The 19,494-nt window shown below is 44.8% G+C and overlaps 1 protein-coding gene and 1 long non-coding RNA gene across 2 annotated transcripts in view; one reads left to right on the forward strand and one right to left on the reverse strand.

Moving 5' to 3' along the window:
- ACSS1 (acyl-CoA synthetase short chain family member 1) overlaps positions 1-19,494 on the forward strand; it is a 37,507-nt gene that overhangs the window by 4,136 nt on the left and 13,877 nt on the right. Inside the window, exons 3-7 of the mRNA XM_084514196.1 lie at positions 11,436-11,635; positions 13,153-13,328; positions 16,801-16,953; positions 18,333-18,480; positions 18,779-18,916. Of these exons, the coding sequence (XP_084370322.1) occupies positions 11,436-11,635; positions 13,153-13,328; positions 16,801-16,953; positions 18,333-18,480; positions 18,779-18,916 (815 nt within the window). The remainder of the gene's footprint in view (positions 1-11,435; positions 11,636-13,152; positions 13,329-16,800; positions 16,954-18,332; positions 18,481-18,778; positions 18,917-19,494) is intronic.
- Positions 8,438-11,839, reverse strand: LOC311434186. The gene is made up of 2 exons (XR_014691308.1): positions 10,432-11,839; positions 8,438-10,041 (listed from the first exon to the last, which is right to left on the reverse strand). It is a non-coding gene; the product is annotated as an uncharacterized lncRNA (long non-coding RNA).

Below are 19,494 nucleotides of genomic sequence, written 5' to 3' on the forward strand. Positions count from 1 at the left end.
TACCTCATGTCTCCCTAGTAAGAATTAAAGGTTCCCCAGACTGTTCCTCAGTGGCTGTTTCAGGGAGCTAGAAGTTTGATATGCTGGACGAGAAAGCAGAGGAGATACAGGCAGTCCTGACATCTGACTCTTTAAAAAGATGTTTTCTGCAGCATGTTGATAGTTGGGATTTGCAGAACTTTTTGACTATAAATAGGTTCCAGTTGTCTTGTCTTGTTCACCTTTGGCATTTATCAAAGCTCCTAAAAACATGATGTATTGGAGTGAAGAAGGTGGTCAGCAGGGAGAAATGAGTGTGCAAATAGCTTTGGGAGGTTAGCGCACCATACAGCGTGCCATAACCGACTAGGTAGCTTTGCTAAACCCTTGAATTTTGTCCTTTTCATTCTGGTGACATAAAGGTAAATGGAATCCAGGGTTTCTTCCAGAGTTTGGGGTGGCATATGGACTTCTGCCTCTCTCTTTATGTCACAGGTGTGGAAATGGGGTATGTTGGAGGTTGGAATTGGGTGACGTGCTTTGTGTTTTGATTAACCTGAGAAGAGCAGCCCATTCGATAGCATAGCCTCATCGAAGGCAACTCTAGCCTCTCCCTTAGGCTGTGCTACATGAAATGTGCTGAGCTGCTCTGGGTCCTCCAATCGTCTTCTCAGGATCCCCAGAGGAATGAGAAGTCTTTTCTGAGCAGCAACAGAATTGTTTTTCTCTTGGCCTGTGGCATGGTGTAGAGTTTAGTGATATGGTTTAGTGGAGGACTGGTTAGTGTTAGGTCAGAGGTTGGACTCGGTGATCTTGGAGGTCTCTTCCAACCTAGGTGAGTCTGTGATTCTATGCCAAAAACATATTTGGAGAAAAGCATGTTTTCAGCCTGTGGATTTGTCATTGCAGTGTCTTGAAGACGAATAACCCACATCTGAAAAATGATTCCATCTTTGTGCAGCCTTACAAAGATACAATAACAAAGAACCAGGAAGAAAAACATTCAGGTGAAAGACAAGTTGGCAATCTCTATTTTCAATCTTCTGCTTGTATTTGAGAGCTATGTTTCTGTTTCTTCCTTATACTTTTGGTGAGACATGGCTGCGTTCTGGTGACAGAGTTTTTCAGGAGATGTTGTTTCTACCAAGTGGGTAAAACAGGTTGCTTGATTTTTCTGCTCATCCTGTTATTGTCAGGAATAGCTGTGTTGACAGCGGTGGTATATGCAGGGAGAGAATCAGAAGTTTAGCCTTGAAATAACAGCCTTTTCTTTGAGCTGCATTTTCAAAGGCTTTATGTATGGCAGCAAGGTTTTTCAAGGCATGTTGGCATTGACGTCCCCTTGAGGCTAAGTCTAGTTGAAAGATTTTTGCAGTAACATCTTGGTTTAAGTAGAATTTTTGTGAGGGAAAGTGAATCAGAATAGGAGGTGGCACTGTGATGCCTAGTCGGTAATCCTCAATGTGGTAGTTTGACCTCTGCACATTAGCATCAGCACAGGACAGGCCCAGTATGAGAAGATGAAAGGGACACTGGATATCAGCAGTACCTGAATGCTGGGACCTGTGGCAGAGAAATGCCTTTTTCTTAGGATTTGGAGGCACTGTTAATGGGATTGCATCCTTACAGTCATGCACTAGGAAGGTAAAGACTTTAATTTGGCCACTGCCTCATGGATGAGCTTTGGAGAAGGTCCTGGAATCTCAGCTGGGAGGTGCCCGGGGCTCAAGCGTTGAGAAGTACAAGGCTCTAGCTTGTTCCATTATTCACTTGGCAAAGCCTGCTGCTGTGAGCTTCTGCTCCTTAGAGATAAGCCTTGGGAGGCATGAGGGAAGATGTGGCTACTGGCATGGAAGCTCTCTCTTCTCTTCTGTGGAGCTGTCAGCGGCAAGGAAACAGCTGAGTGTTGGCCCTGCTCCCATCATGGGCTGCAAAGGAAGGCAGCTGCTGTGTGAAAAAGGGGCTTGGAACAAGCTTCTTCCTCTTCAAGTAAGGGACGAGTCTCAATCAGCTGGGCCTCCTCCATGCATTGGTAAGAAATGCAGCTACATCACAAAGTGTTGTCCCAGCTGGCTCATCATTAGGGGAAGCAAAGAGCTGGTGGGGCTGTACCATGAGCCCCAACTATGTGTGCCCGCTTCTTGGCAAGGTAGGTTGTGTTTATTGAGCTGGGTTGAAGGGCTTTTTGCTACAATGGGAACTCAGACATGGCCTTATTGGCAAATTTTCACCCATAAAGCCTTCGGTGAAACGTTTTAGTTTTTGCTTGAATGGTGATTGCTTGTTCTTACAAGCTCAGTTGTGATGAATCCCTATCTTCCAATAAAATCCTCTGCTATAAAACTGAGCTGCTCCTTCGGAGAGCCATCCTGACTCTTCCTTTGCCAGGGTAGTCCTTGAGGGCATTGCCAATCTAATAGAGGGTGCCTGGCTCCCAGAGCAGCCTCAGCACCTGTCTTGCATCAGGGATGCTCAGTTAGCAGCTTTCACCAGCTACTGCCAGTGTTTGATGCATCCCAGATGCTGGAGATGTGATTAAGTGGCTTGAGAGCAGCAGGCTGCTTAGGTCACTGGCATTTACCCTCATTGTAAATGATCTTTTCACCAGTGAGCTGGTGTCCTGTCTCTCCAGCTGATACATCTCAGCTGTTTTGGGAAGAAGTTCCCTTTTATCCTTTTTTTCCCTTCTCTACATTTCATTTTCTATCAAGCAGAAATCCGTCTAAGTTTCAAGGACTGAATGAAAAGGCAGGAGACTTGTTTTATTACTGTTTTGTGGCAAAAGGGCATGCATCTCTCCTGAGATTGGGTGGCTGCAGTCAGCAAAGGGGGGACAAATCAAAAAATTTTTTATCGAGTAGCCTGGCTCTCTGGAGGCTAAATAACCATAAAATCATTGCTAGGACACCGGCGAAGTAGCAGTTTAGCCACAGGAGTGTGCTGCGAAAAAAACGAGTGGCGAAGGGTTCAGCCTAGCTGGGAGTGTTTTGTGCTGCTCTGTGGATGTTGTCATGGCCCAGGAGATTTGAAACTTTGCAGAGGAGTTCCCCAAGGCACCGCTGAGCCTGGGTTTTAAAGCGTACTGTATTATCAAGCAAGTTATATAAGAAGGCACGGTTCATTGCTGGGTTACAGCCTCTATAAGCTCAACAATAGGGAATTTTAAAGACGGTAGCTAAAGCATTGCCAGGCCTCTCCCTCTCTGGGGTTATTTATTCCCTTTGATATTCCCTTGTTGACTGCAGTACGCATGATTTAGCCACCTGTGAGCAAACATTCCCCAGCACTGCAATATCTAATGTAACAAGCCCGATAGAGAGAACTAATTAAGTAAATATCCTGCTAACTGGCTGATTCTCTCTGTCAACCAGTTCATAACTTTATCAGACTGTTCAAGACCAGGCAGTGCAATGAGTTACAGAGAAATTGAGCTACCTCACAGCTATGCCTTTAACAAACACCACCGGGGTGGTTCCTCAGCCAGAGAAGAAATGGTTGAAATTGTGTTAGATGTTCCAGCAGGGATGGAGGCTGGAACCCATGTGCAGGCTGGGTGGTGTGGAAGGTGTTTCTCGTTGACACGGAACTGTTTCCCTTCTTTCTAGTACCATATTGGCTACCTAAGTTGAACTTGCAAGTAAAATTTGTCCAGGCTTTAAGTTTTCCCCATCCTAGGCAGCTGAGGGACTTTTCACTTTGTCACCTGAAGAAAAAAAAAAAAATCACAAGGTGTTTTTCTTGCCTTGGGATCAGGATGTTTGAAGGAAGGCTGGAGAATTGTGCTTGGATTAGCAATTGAACCTGTAGCCAAGAAGCCTCACATGTTGAGCTCTGTGTTTTTTTAGTTATTCTCACTGAAGTGGAAGTATTTTTCCTTTTGGTGAAAAATGAAATACTTTTTTTTTTTTTTTTTTTCTCTATTTAGCAAAAAATGAGGGATATGGATGGTTAAATTGAGGCACTGTTCGCACAAGTTGAACTGAAGAGTGAGCAGATTTGTGCTTTATGTTTTTTGCCAGAACACTGAGCCAGGAAGAAGAGACAGGGTTTGCTTACAGGGGACTCGAAGCTACATCTCAAATGATAGCACCCTTGATGCTATCTATGATCATGAGATTCAGAGACAGGCTTTGAGTGTGACTGTTCCCCAGTAACTCACACAGAGCAACAAACAGGAGGTGAGATGGGCTGAAAGATGCCCAGATCCTTTTTTTTTTTTTTTTTTTTTTTTTTTTTAAACTACAAAACCACCCTATTTGGTGCATTTGACCTGAATTTTCAAATAGTTTCATCCTGATCCAAACTGTGGTTCCAGGAAACAAACTGGTGATTGCAAGAAATACTCAACCCAGCCTTTGGACTGAGACAGCAGAGAACTTGGTTTGTGCCAAATCTGTTAATTTCAACAGACACTACCAAAGCCCCTGTACAGCACTGGGTGTATTAGGAAAATAGAAAAGCTGCTTACTGAAGAAGGTCTTGATGCAGTTTTTTTGGATGCAGAAAGAACTGGCTTGCTTTGTTTAGAAAGCTGCGGGCTGTCTTGCTGGATGTAGTGAAAGATAGGATCAGATTTCTTGGAAAAAGGTTCCCTAAAGAGAACTGCCAGGGAACTGTGTCAGGGAACTGCCAGTGAAGGGTTTTACAGGAGTTTTTGTTTGAGACATTGAGCAATGGGCTTTGGAAACACAAGCACTGGGGGAGGACATGGGAAAAATGTGGTCGGGTATTTTCTGAACAGAGAGGTCATAAAGATGGGGAGAGAAGGGCTGCATCTGTCAGATTACACAGAGCCACAGGAGAGGTCTGCTGGCTCTGCTGAAGGGCCAGTCTGGCAGACGTGGTGCTGAGGAGTGATGCTGGGGTACCTGAGGAGATGCCCATGCAAAATACAGTGAGTCTCTAGAAGAGAACAGTACTAATGCTCAAAATCTTGCTTATGGCTGTAAAGAAGCATGCCATAACAGTCTAATTGATTATTTCAGATTTAATTATTACAGAACGAGGAGGTTCGTTCTATGTGTTACCTTGACACTGCTTCTGTCCAGCTCCAGGTCTGCACTGCTGTTCCTGACCATGGCCAAGTCATTTGCGTTGCAGGGTCTCCAGTGCCAGCCTGTACTCCCTCTCTTGCCATCCCATGCCTGCTGCATCCTCAGCGTTCACCTCTCAAAGCCTCGGTTATCGTGTCGGACCTGTATTGCTTAGTGTGTTACCTTAGTGTGTTAGGGCCATAAAACCACAGTGGCGCCATTAAAAGATAAAGAAAGATAAAACAAATTAGCCATAGTTACCCAGTAAGTTAGAAGAGTTGCTGTGACAGCTAAACTACATGAAACAAGGCTGCAGATAAATTAAAAAGGATTCAGACAGAACAATCCCTGAAAGCTTCATTCCTGAGGCCGTGAAAGCTCGTTACAAGACCCAGGGCCTTTTACTTTGACGGGCAGCAGGGTATTAGAGCTACAGGGTAACAGCAGGAGCAGACTGCTCTCTCAGTAAAAGAAGATTGTTTTTCAGCAACTTGTAACATGAAACAGCTATGTGAGGGCTTGTTCCAAAGCTTGCGGAAATCAGCGAGTGTGGAGTGACTTGGGAGAGATCCAGGAGAGCAGCTCTGCAGCAGGGTGGTCATTACTAACGTGGAGAGGGGATTTATGTCCAGTCCAGCCTCTCCCTGCTCATGTTTCTGGGAGCTGGCTCTACCCACAGAGCTCTTGTGTGTGGTGGTTGAGGCTGTCAGCACGTCGCCTACACCTTGAGCTGGTGTGTCACTGGGATAAGACCAGGTTTCCCTCTGATTGTGGAGGTGCTGAGCTGGAGTGGGTTAATTAGGTCCATCTCTGCAGAGGTGGGGTGAGACTGGAGCTGGCACGGATCTGTTTGACATCCTGCTGTTTTGCAGTTTGTTTTGTCTGCCTGTTTTTTGCCTGGCTGCGTTTATGTGAAATCCATATTCCGCAGCTGTTTCTCTCCACACCTGCAAAGCAATGAATGGCTTGGACTTGTGTATGTTTTTAGTTGAAAGATGCTTTTTTTTTTTTTTTTTTTTTTTTTTTCCCCCTGAAAGCAAGTCCAGAATGTCCTTTGCATGTCATAATTTTCACCTTCCCTGCTCACGTTCACTAATTCATCCACCATCTCCTGGCTTCTTGTCTGTGTCTTTTCTCAAAATCTCCCTTTCCTGGTATCCTGTTCTTTCTCCTGCCTCACCTTCTGGGTCCAACTGGTTGCTGATTCCCCATATCTCAGCTCTCCCTTGACACTTTATCTGCCAGGGTGGCTCTGAGTTTAGAGCCCTTGCAGCCCAGCCCTCGCTCTTTAAGCTCAGCTCTTGCAGAGGAGCTGCAGATGTTGTGCATTAGCTGACTGCAGTTTCTCAGCTTTCTCTTTTCAGAGGGGCAGGGCATTTCCTTCTGTTGCAGCACACTTCCTTCTCCAGCAGTTTGCAGTGCTGAGATCCTCCTGTTTGCCAGCGTTTGTCCTCCCTGGGCCCCTCTGCATACCCAGCGACTTCGTGGCTCCTGGCTGCCTCTGCAGAGCGCAGTGCCTTGATAAGCACAGGCTGCTTGGGCGAGGGAATTAAAGTCCTTTGGGGAGCAGGCAGCACTGCAAGCACTGCTTGGGATTTTGCCTTGCTCTCTTCCCTTGTGGTTGTGGTGTATGTTTTTGGTAGATGGGAGGATTTGCTGGATTTGGATGGGAGGCAGATCCTTTCTTGTGCGCTTTCTGCCCGTGTTGGGTGGCATTGCCCCTGCTGCTCTGCCTAGGGTGGGACGGTGCTGGGTGTCAGCCCCTTGGAATTGCTCTCTGCCTTTTAAACTTACATGCTGGAGCGATCACAATGCTGAGCTTGGCACCGGTGGCAGGTGAGGATAAAGGGCAAGGTTTCCTCCTGCTCAGTTCCCTTCTGTGGAATGGGATGGGTCTTTCTCGCCCAATTCTTCAAGGCCATGTGCTCATTCCACCCTGAGATGTGCCTCAGTTAAATGTTGGAAAAGTGTAACCTGCCAGCACCTACGAATTGCCTCCTTGTTGGAGATGAAAGTGCTTGAAGGAGTGAGGGATTCCAGGGTGGGATTCCTAACACAGTATTTCTGCTAACTCCCTTTTTTGAATTGGAGAGGAAGTTGCTGCTGTAGGAGCCAGAAGGCACAGCTAATATTTGGGGATTTGTGGAGGGAGGTTTTGGCTTTGCCTTCTCTTTTTTTTCCTTTGCGTCCATTCCCTCATGTGCTGCACTTCTAAGGGAGCAAGGCAGAGCGTGACCTTCCAGTATAGCCCTTCTAGAGCATAAAGGACAAGGCAAAACAAATAGATCTGAGGATAAAGACTCAGTCCTTATTTTCTATCGGCATGTTCACATGCTCTCATTAAGCAAATGTTGTTGTTGTTTTTTAATTATTAACCCCTATTTAACGAGGGTTTCTGCCATCATGATGACTGACTCCTGCATAAGCAAGTGAAGTGCTGAACTGTTCAGAAAGGACGCCCTGGCTAGAGCTGTTTTGATGTTTCTGTTCAAGAGAAAGAGGTTGCAGCTCTAAAAGCACTTGTATGTGTTCCAGTACAGATAAGAGGTTTTCATTTCGCTTTCTCACAACTGCCCAACCGGGGCTTGTTTCACTTCCTCTTCTCTGCAGCTGAACAGCAGAGACACTCAGTTTTGTTTGGTCTCTTTAATATTTATTATTAATTTATTTTAATGTTTATGCATGTTGATATTTTACTCTAATGGAGAAGAGAATGTGACCTTTTAGGACAAGGCACAAAAATAAACGTTGGGTGGGAATTCGTTATTGCATGGAGTTGATCAGTTCATGAACTTATGAAAAATAATCAAAATAATACAGCTAATAAACTGTGTATTTATGTAGTTTTTAAGACTGCGCATGCTCATGAAGCACTTGGAAATAGTTAATGAACATTGTGCTCATCTCTAGGTGTAAGAGATGAAGCTGAAACTCAATCCAGGGTAAGGCAACTCCATACCTGCTTGCTCTAGGTTTGCCATTTCTGTTGCCAGCTGCTGCCAGAGCCCAGGTACTGCACCAGGTGAACCCCAGTACTGAGCACAACTGCCACTTGTGAGTTACTGTGCTGCAGGAGTGATGTATTTATGTAACACTGCAAGAACAGCCTTAAAATAAATAACACAAAGTGCTGTGACTGGGCTTCAAGGCTCGTTTTTCTTATCATTTTCCTTATCTTCCAAAGGACAGCGGTGGGTGGTATCCCTCCAGCTATCACTGGATCTGTCCTTATACTTTCCCTGTGGTTGTCACTTCTCTGCCCTCGCAATGCAGATGGAGTTTTTATCCTAAAGTTATTCACAGCCCACGTTGTTTGTTGGTTTTTTTTTTTGTTTTTTTTTTTTTTTAAATGTCGTTTCCAAAGTGGAGCTCTTGGACTTTGCCTATTTCCAACGTGCACTGATTTTATAAAAGAAGCAAAACAGTTTTTGACTGACCAGAACATCATTTCATTTTATTTTCAGCTTAACCACCACCTGAAAACTGTTTTTTTATTTGTTCATTTTTCACAGCTGTGGCCAGCTCTGGATGATAAGCATACTCTGGTAGATTCATGCTTTACAGCAGATTTTGGTATGCAGACCCCTTAACACAATTGTCTGATCACTGCTCTCCTGACCTCATAGATCAACGTCAAGGCTGAGTGCAAGCCCTCCAGTGTTGCTCTAATTAGAGCAAACCAGCTATGATCAGATTAACTTCGTTTGCACTGTGCTTATAGACAAACTGCAAAAGCAAAACAGAGTTAAAGCGTGTAGGACAGTGATAATATGGCATAAATTAGAGAAATCAATAATGGAAATTACTGCTCGATAAACACATCAGTCCAACCAAAGGCAAGGCATTTCAGAGATGTATGTCGGCTTTAAGTAAAGCTGCAGCTCTCTCCAGCTACTGCGTGAACTATACAGTGAATTAGCAGCTCTGGGAACTGAAGTCCCTTTATGGGGAGAAAAACTGTCTTATTCCCGGGACTGCTGAGCTTTTTGTAGGGGTAGGAGGGGAGCACCTCCATGCTGGGACTGCAGGCAGCCAGAGCTGGCTGTGGCTGTGCTGTTGGTGCTGCAAAGTGAGCGCATCCCTTCTACACAGGGGCTAAGGGATATGACCTCCTCAGGTCGTACCCACACTGCTGTATCGGTGTGATCTCATGCTGTACAGTCACATTTCAGAAACTGCTTTTGGAAGGTGTGCATTCTTTACAGCATCTCTTTAAAAGCATCAGCTGGTTGCAGGGACCGGTGGTGAGGTGATAATCCTTTGTTTCATTAAAGGATCAAGAAATCAATGGCCAGTGATTCTGGAGTCTGATGGTCTTCTTTCCAGGGTTGCATCTGCAGCTGCTAATTTGTTGTCATGTGCATCCTTATCTCAGGGGCTGCTCATTAAGTGAGACCCGTTATCATTACTGCTGATGGGAAGAAATGCTCGGACTCCCGCTTGTACCAAAAGTGCGTGGGAGTGAATAGGATATGATAACTTTCAGTATCTCCTCTAACATAAGAACTGAGTGATCAAAACCAGCCGGGAACATGTAACAAGGACCTTGCATTCCTAGCCAAGGGAAATCAGTTATCTAGGGCATCAAATGCTCCTGGTTGTCCCAAAGAAAAATACCATTTAGTTTAGTCATTCTGCAGCTAATCTTAGTTATCCTGTGCCACATTTCTGTTCACATCCCCAAGAATCAAACTAGACCAGTATATGACAGTGTACTCCTGTCAGGACAAAGTACAAACCACATCTAGCAGCACTTTGGTTTATGACAGCTTTCATATAATGCAACTTTCACTCTTCATCCCCATTTTGGCCAGCTTCCACCTTGGAGGTCGGAGCATGCTGTCCAGGGAGGACCCTGGTGCAAACCAGCCCCAGCACGGTTGCTCCTCTTTGCACAACCCAGAGAAGCAAACCAAGTCCACGGCTGCTCAGAGGGAATTTGGTGTTGGTTGTGCTGGGCACGGCCAGCCTGCAGTGCCTGGCATGTGGGGGCAGAGACACCATGCACCGGTGGATGGTGGTGATGCCACTGGGAAAGAAAAACAAATAACAAAGTCATTTCTATCTATCAGCAGTTTTCCTGGCCATGCAGAGAAGAGCAAAGAAGCTGGTGAAGGGAGCAGAAAACGAATATTATGAGGAGTGACTGAGAGTTTTTGCAGTCCCCGGTGGTATAGTTTACAGCCCCTGAGGCATCTGCAGGTGAAGGGTCAAAGATGAGTATTTTAGGGCACATTTCTCTCCTCTGGGCTTCAATACTCAGCAGATTTCTGAACACGGAGGGCAATTTAATTCCTGGCAGGCTCTGGGAGTCATTATCTGAGCCTGGCAGCAGTAAGAGGAAGGCTGTGCTGCCCTCCCTGAGGGTCAGCTCCTTCCTTGGCCTGAGATCACTCTTCAGGCTGCGTCCTGCACTTACCTGTCTTCTTCTCGAGTCCTTCGCTGCAGACGCACTGAGCAGTTCAGTTCAGGACAGCATCTTGGTCTCAGATAAGCCTGCCATTGTGTTACCCTCCGTGCAGACATCAGAAGAAATGCACATGCAAGTTCTTGTCCGCAAACTTAGGTTTTTGTTCTTTAGAGGAACATTTGTTTCGGTGCTTCTTCTGAGGATGCCAGCATGCAGCAGTGGAAAATGCTGTGAATTGGGCCTTTGTTCCTGTTCCCAGTGTTCTGAGTTTGTTTATGTGAGAAACAGCTATGGTTTTACTCTTGTGAGGGCAATATCTAAGCTCTGCTAGGCTGTTTGGCTTTGTGGCCTGGCAGGGTGAGCTGACAAACTGGAAACCACAAATTGCTGCTGGCCCAGCTTGGATGAGTCTGGTAAAATCCCACAGAAATGTCTCAGGACTTAATTCCACTTTTCTTTTTCTTTCTTATGCGTGTAAATGTGTTGTTTACCCTTTTGATTTAAAAGCTCCTAGTGGTGAAGCAATCTGGGGGGTTTCTTGACATCAAGTAAACAGTGCTGGGAGTCTTCTGACAGCGGCTTCCATTTCGTCCTGTGTTTATCCCACAAGTGTTCCCGGCAGCTTCTGACTGAGCCTCATAATCTTGTAGGTCAACAAGGCATGGAGGATGGCTGAAATGGACACTGACTTCTGGAGCCAGCAGGACAGTCGTTAGCTCTCTGGCTGCTCTCCCCATGCCCTAGCCCAGCAGTGAGCGCCGGGCAGGTTCCTCCCACGAGCAGTGGCTGCAGCAAATGTGGCTCTCTGCCCCACTTTTCTTCTTTTCCCAATGGGAAGAGCAGTCTGGCCCTGACCAGACCCTAGGCTGCTCTTCTTTAAGATACAGAAATCGGTGTGCCTTGTATTGCCAAGGTGACGAGGTCCAGAGGCAATCATAATGCCTCATTTGGTTCAAATTCATCCTTTCTTTGTTCTGTGCAGTCACCTGATGACGTTGCTTCTGTGCCTGCAGGGAACTTCTGGAGCTGACATGCCGTCTTGCCAACACCCTGAAGAAATATGGGATACGGAAAGGGGACAAGGTTGCCATCTATATGTCCGTGTCTCCCATGTCCGTGGCGGCCATGCTGGCATGCGCCAGGATTGGGGCCGTGCACACCGTGGTCTTCGCTGGATTCAGCGCGGAGTCCTTAGCTGGGAGGATCATGGACTGTAAGTAGATACAGACCGGGGAACAAACCCATTTGGACAGTGCTTGGCACCCTCCAAGACATGCTGACGTCCAAATTCTGTGTTTTCTTGGCAGAAGAAGAAAAGGTTCATTCTCAGCTGGCTGGATAGTTCGCTTTTCTTTGCAAAGTACTTCCCTTTGCAAAGTGAAGAGCCTTTTCCTTAGTGGCAGATGAAGTGTCCTCTGGCCTTAAAATACTTCATAAATTGCTTAACATTCAGTCTGCTCTGGGTTACTGCCAACCAAAGTAAACCTGGAGGGAAAATCAGAGCTTAGGAATGCGGCCTGATTTGTTCTGATGCGGTATAATTGCAGTGTTTCTCTCGTACTTGTGCACAGTGCTAATTCTGCAGTCTAAATTGTGATACTGTGATTTATGTATAGCAGTGAGGCGTTGGCAGTCTTCCCCCGCTGTGTTAGCCATTGTATCAACATACAGAGCAGTTCTTAACCCAAAGCAGTTGTAGTGTGATTAGATAAAAAGTAACGCTAAAAATACAGTAGAAGTACAAAATAGCAAGTGGCTTATATTCCATCTAGCAGTTGCATCAGTTTCTTTATGGTTGATGTGAAGAAATAAATCTTACAGCAGGTTTCATGCTTTTTTTTAAAGTAAATCTATAGAGAGCAAGTACGTGTTTTGATTATCCCTCACTTTTGGCCACTAAGTGGAGGCTAAAGAATCATTTTTCTGCATCTTTCTACGGAGCTCTGTAATTAATTCAGTGAGATACAGTTTGAAGTGGTCCGTCAGAGTGCTGATATGTGCTGTGGCTTCCAGGAAGTTTCTCCTCGAAGTACTGAGTGAGTTTCAGAAGGCTGCAGATATCTCAGAGCAGGATAATGCCTCTGAGAGGGTGCTGAATTTAGTGCTGCTCAATTTGGAGTGGGTGTTGTGTGCAGCTTCAAAGAGGGGATGAGAAAGGGGTAAAGGAGATGCTCGTTCACTGAGGCCTGCTGAAATTGTTGGAGGTTTTACACTGGTTTCAGTGCGTGAGATGTTAGCCTAGAGAACCAGTATGCGTCTGAGGTATGTAACTGGGAAGAAATCGTTCTGTGCATTGACTTTGACAGGTAGGGATTTGTACATTTAAATCAGAGTGAGTGATACTTTGACTAGACATTGGGAAAGACTTTCTCATTTTTCATAACAGAAATGGGAGTGAGCTGTTGGAAAGGAATAAATACTTAACATTGGAGTGGCTTGGGAAGGTTGGACTGACAACTGCCAGCAGTGGCTTAGCTGGAACTGACCTTTTAAGGCGTTTAGGGTGGAGGGGATGGTCTAGGTAAGCTCTGAAGGTTCCTGCTACCCCTAGTCTGTGCGAGAGCCAGGTTTTAAAGTGGTTTTGTCAGTGGCACTGACTGATTTTCATTGAGAGAAATTTTGAATATTTATCATACGCGTTGTGCTATACATCATTCCCAAAAGTAATGCAAGCAGCGTGCACATATTGGAAAACAGGCTGGTGTGTCTGCTAATTCTCTCTCTTTTTAGCTGGATGCAAAGCAGTTATCACCTACAACCAGGGAGTCCGGGGAGGCCGAATCATAGAGCTGAAGACGACGGTGGATGAAGCTGTAAAGAACTGTCCAAGCGTCAAACATGTATTTGTAGCTCAGAGGACAGATAACAAAGTCCAGATGGGTGACCGTGATGTGCCCCTTGAAGAAGTATGTTGATGCTGGTAAACCTCACCTATTTTCCCTGCTGTTTGTCCGTGTGATGTTTACTGTGCTGGGGGAGAGGGATATGTTCTACTAACAAGCACAGGAACCAGTTAACACAGAAATCTCTGAGAGAACCACTGCAGGGCTGTTCAGAACACAAGCATGAGAGCCTTGCTGAATGTATAGATTATGCACACACTGGTGGCTTTGGTCTTTTGCCTGCTGTGGGCTGCATGATTAGACTCTGCAGCCAAGAAATATCAGACAGTCTCCTGATATTTCTTTCTTTTCATATGTGTGCTGAGTTAAAATCTATGAATTTTGGCACTGCAAACTTGGCACTCTAGTGTAGCCACACCAAACCTACCAGGGGCGGCTGGCATTTATGCTGCTTCTGGAGCAGGTTTGCAATGTGTGCTGCTCTTTCTATACTGCTGCAGTACCCCAGTGGGCTAATGGACACAACTATATTACAGTGACAGCATCTATATATCACTGCAGTCACTTAGCTCTGCAGATGCCCCCAGGCAGTCTGGTTAGCTCCGTTTAGGTCTGGGTGTTGGCTACATCATCTTTCTCTCCACTTGTGCCTTTTGCTCCTGAGTTCTGCAGATGAAAAGGAGATGCACCTTACAGCATCTGCATTTTCATCCTTAAATAGGATGACAATAATTCATCCCTAAATTATGGTTTGCTATGACTGTGAGTTGAAGCAGCTCAATCTGTGTTTGATTTATCCCAGTATAAATCCCAGGTGTTGCTCTATTGTTGCTCTATTTCAGCAGTCTTGAAAACCATGGTACAATTTTAGGAATGAGTGTTTCTTGAGACCCAGAGTGATACCATTGCTGTTACTGTTGTACTATGTGCAGACACACTGTTTTTATTTGTGAGCTCTCATACATATTCTCAGACTGGACACTGTTGAAAGGCAGCGCAGAAATAATCAGGTTCCTGAGAACTCTTAAAATAGTCAATAAACAGTGTCATAGCTACCCCATGATGGGAGGGTAGTATTTATAACTTGTGCTCTAAAGAAAGAAAGGAGAAAACAGTGGTGATTTTTAGTTTTTAGCTGGCACACATGGGACTCTGCAACCTAATGTAGAAGTAGTTTTATCAGTTTGCAAGCAGTGGTAAACAGAAAATACTCATCACAATAATACCTGGAAATCACCCCTCTGCAGCCAAGATAATTACTCAGGAGTCCCTGTGCTGGTCACAAGAGATAAGGAGCAACTGCTAGGGTAAGTTAAACAGAGAAGGCAGGTTTTATTCAGAAATTGTCTTACTCCTTCAACAAAGTACATTGAAACATTTTTCCTTATTGTACAAACAACCCGAGGTGCTCTGGAGATCTAAGAACTGAGCTCAGCTCATTGTCAAGTGTAGGATTAACTCTGAAACATAATGAGAATTCAACTGCTAATGCTTTTAACTCTGTCATCACTGATCTTCACAGCAGTTGTACTTACCAGCCACTGCGCTTATCTTCCCACATCGTAGATACTTTCTCTTTAGTCCTGTCTCACATCTGTTCACTTCTCTGCTCACCAGTGGAACCCCATTTGCACCTCTGTAGTGCAATTTTGTGTCCTTCATACAAGCCTTTGAGAAGCAGTGAGTCAGGGAGGGTAATGTGGGAAATAACCGAGATGCCACGTGAACTGGCTGACTCTTTGTGATTTAATTGGCTCACATTATCCACTGTCTTAACTGAACTTCTACAATACCTTACTGTAAAATCTAAGCTCATGTTTTAATGGAGCATATGTAAACTTCATTTTAGTATCCAAAACTGGTAAATCAGCCTATGCTGGTAGTGCTGAACGGTCTCTGTAAATACCTAGGAAGTCAGCTGGTAAGAATTATGTCTGACTGTATCAGCTCTTCTTATTTTATCAAGCTTTGTTTGTCAGACACTTGTAAATGTTTGGACCTGGATTTGTAGTGTTTGCTTGTAAGAAGAGTGTGTTTACGATATATACTTGTAAAAAAGCAGTACCTAGAAATTCCCTCAAAGAGCAACCCTTGCAGGAATCATTATTCTCCCAGGACCATACAGAGCTTGAGAAAAACAAGCCAGCTGTGCCTTTTTACAGCCGTATGTCGAGCATCTGGAACACACAGTCATTACTGCAAGTTTGTACACAGCAAGAAAAATGTTCAGCCTCTTCATGAAAAATTTACAGTTCGAGCAGACAAGCAAGACAAATGATGCTCTTCCAGAGTGCCTTTGTCTTGTTCACCCTGCTCTGGAAGAAGTTTTTTTTTTGGCTTTTTAGGTGTGTTTTATACATGAAAGCTTTCTAGTGATGGAATAATACTTTCAATTCACAGCCTGTCTTAATTCTAGCACTTTGCATCATTGATGGAAAGCATAAGTTTAGCACCCTTAGTCTTTTCAGATGGGGAGTGTAAGTAGAAAGCTCAGAAGCAGCACTGACCAAGCATACAGTAGGCATTCAGGTTTCAAGTCTAAAGCTTCACCACCTGTTTTGGTCTGAAGACGCCTCTCAGAGTCCCTAGTTTTGTTGTTTTTCACAGTACAACTCTGTGCCAGACCTTAGCTGCAACTTATGTTCTGTCTGGATCAAGCACGTGAGTCAGGACTGGGAGCTGGTCCGGATGCACTTTTGTGCAGGATCTAAATGCTGATGAGAAGCAACATCCTGTGTAAGTTCTTTGTCTGGGACTTGAGCACTATGTGTACTTGCTGCTGTGCTGTGTTTTGGATGTTGGCCTTCTGCAAGCAGTGCTGCTACAGGCACATTATTTTCCCTTCCTCTGATGGACTGAACATGCAAGCATGGCCAAACAGTTGCTCTGGATCAGTAGGACGTTGCATCCTTCCCTCCAGTGGTTCTGACACTACAGGTGAAGAGAGGATCTAGGTTCTCACCCACCTGGCCAAATGATGGTGTATTAGAACAACAGAGGCAGGAGGGTAAAGCACTGGGCAGAAGTAATGAGAATTTCAGGATCGAATGGACAGGACAGCCAGGCTCTTCTGGGGCTGGGGAAGAGAGGTGAACACACAGTTTAACTATAACATTACAGTCTTAAAAGGAAAAGATCCCCAACAGTATTGAGCCTTGCTGCTGCTGCTAAGTGTGGTTCATGTTTACGGTCAATCTTTGGTTTTCTGCCAGCAGTTTGCAAAGGCTTGAGATGCAAGCTATTGCCTACCATTTTTTTTTTTTTTCCCCTGTGATGTTGTTTTATCTGGCCAATTCCCTTTGGCTTCTGGCAGAGCTGTTGGGTGAGAGGCTAGGTGCTTTGTGTCCCCAGGAACCTTTCCACAAGGTGAGCAAGTGTAACCTACGATACCTCCGTGCACATTTGTGAGGGGTACAAGCAATGGTGGTGCTTGTCTCTTGGCCCTGCTGCCATGTTTACAGATGGAGTATATGCAGTATTAATTGGCTCCATATAACCAAAATCTTTCTGTCATCATTACCCATTTTTTTCTTAGGAGATAGCCAAGGCAGCTTCTGTATGCACTCCAGAGAGCATGGACAGTGAAGACATGCTTTTCATGCTGTATACCTCAGGCAGCACAGGAAAACCCAAAGGAATTGTTCACACCCAGGCTGGATATCTGCTGTATTCTGCTCTCACGCACAAGGTAACTCAGACATATCACCTGGAAGAGGTTCATTTACCTTCTGACAGTATTAATGATAGGGGCTTTGACTGTTGGAGGTTATTGTGTTCTGTGTTTTCTGCCTCAGTGGTTTATTGGGCATAACCAAATTGAAAAATTCTGAGAACATGTAAGTAATCTTCAGAATTTATTACTGGGGAATGCAATGCTGTGAGAACCAGAGCCTAGAGCTGTGAAAGAACAGAAACTCTGTGGTACTTCTACTCTTGCATTTAAACTATTGGTGTTTTAGGCCCAAATTTGCAGACATTAAAATCTGCATCTTTGAAGTCAGGTATTAAAGATGCAGCTGAGGAGAATGTGGTAGGTACCTCGCGGGCATTGGTAAGGTGGGTATTACTCCATTATTTTGCAGAAGGGTACTCACCTTTTTTCTTTTACTGCCAAGAGGATCTGCCAATCTATAATTGCCAAAGCATCTATTTCTTTCCTAGTCCAGATGGTAGATCCCGCACACTGGTGCAGGGAGACATTGTATGCAGCTGCAGTCCCTTTAGAGGTACTTTAGAGCCTGACAGGGAAAGATTCTGACATAGATAAGGTGAGAATTAGCTCTCCTAGACTGAGGGATCAGATGACCTGTGTGGCCTCTGTGATCTTTGCACACTCATGTGTGACATTCTTGTCACACACTCATGGGTTTGTTGCTGTGGTGTCTTTTTTTTTTTTTTTTTTTTTTTGATCCACTTTCTTTGATTTAAAAATAAAACTGACTCTTCCTTATGAGTCAGGACCTCTTCACCATGTGGTAGAGGAATTAGATTTACAGAGGGAAGCATTTTCCAAAAGCGAGATGAGATAATGAGTTCTCCAAGATTTTTATTTGAATTTGATGAGCAGGGAGAGGGGAGCATCTGGAAAGCAATGCACTGATAGAGAAGCCGAGCAGCTGAGAACATTTCTCAGAAATTTTTTTGTGAGCACATATGAATTTCTCCAGCTTTCTTATGGAACCCTGTTCATATTCATGAGGGGTCTAAGCCTCTGAGGCCTGCAGCTTCCCTCCAGTTCAGCATCAGCTCTATCATGTGGACTGTCTGGGGTAAGCAACTGCGGATATTCACAGCTCTGGGTTTTGGTTGTAGCCTCCTGGTACAGCCATGTGCCTCGATCCCTGTATGTTTGCAGAAGGAGTTAGGAAGCTGGAAGGCTTGATTGCTCTGATTTTCTTCCTCACCTTGGGCTGCCCTTTGTTTTGCTGTGTCCCGTGTGACTGGCTCTATTCACCTTGTGAGCTCTCTTGCTCCCACTTGGATGCATCCCATCCAACACCTTACCAGTAAGCTTTTTGCACCTACCGACAAGAAGCCAGCTGGCCTTACGTTTATCTATCTTTGCAGTATGTATTTGACTACCAAGAAGGCGATGTCTTTGGCTGTGTGGCTGACATTGGCTGGATCACAGGACATAGCTATGTTGTCTATGGACCACTCTGCAACGGAGGCACCACTGTGCTGTTCGAAAGCACTCCAGTGTACCCTGACCCAGGTGAGGCAGTGGTGGGTAAAGGTTTGGCTAGACCTGCAGTTTGACAAGGCAAAAGGAGGTTACACACCTATCCAGTGTGACCTGCTTGCTCAGGGAAGGCAAGCTCCATTTCTTTGGAATGTGCTTCTGTAATGTTCAGGAATGTCTATGCATCCAGTGTGGAAAAAATAAAAATAAAACATTTTGTCATTGGTTTTGCTCTGTGCTCACAGTAACCGCGGCTTTAGCTTTGACTATTAACCTTCAAGTTGAACTTTTGTGGTGGAATGTCAGTGGCAGTGTGTTTATGACCTTGCAGGTCGTTACTGGGAAGTGGTACAAAGGTTGAAAATTAATCAGTTTTATGGAGCACCTACAGCTATACGCTTGCTACTGAATTATGGAGACAAGTGGGTGAAGAAATATGACAGGTCATCCCTGAAGACCCTGGGATCAGGTAGGGGGCATAAAATCTTCCTCTGAAAAACGTATGGGGTTCTAGCTGATGAGGATGAAAATATCAGAGGGGCTTCACTAACCAGATGGGATGTGGTAAAAATAGTTGATAAAGCAGGCTCCCCATCTGGCTTTTCAGATATTGTCTTAGAAGAAGGAGAAACAAACTGAAACTGGGCACGTTGAACCTTAAAGTAGTTGCCCATTTCCCAGCTCATTTTGCAGGATTGTATTCCTTCCTGAAAAGGTTTGTTCAATGGTAAATTAACTTTACTGGCTTAGGTGGCCCAAGCAGCATTTCACTGCATTATTTAGAATTCTATAGGTTCTTATACATGACCTGAATCGATTAATTACTTCCTGTGATATTTATTGGTTGCCTTTTGGTCTTTCTGAAAAAAGTAAGTCTTCAGTTGCATAAATGCATTGTAGTCCTTTGCACATCTCAGCAAAAAAGCTGTGAGCATTCTGCTTACTCATGCAATCCCCATGTTGTGCACCAAAAGGGAGAACAAACTGCCTGCAACCCCTTGAGTCTCAGGCTACTTCTTTCCTTTATTTATTTATCTATCTATTTAT

The sequence above is a fragment of the Aythya ferina genome (assembly GCF_964211825.1).
Source record: "Aythya ferina genome assembly, chromosome: 3".
NCBI classification, from domain to species: Eukaryota; Metazoa; Chordata; class Aves; order Anseriformes; family Anatidae; genus Aythya; species Aythya ferina.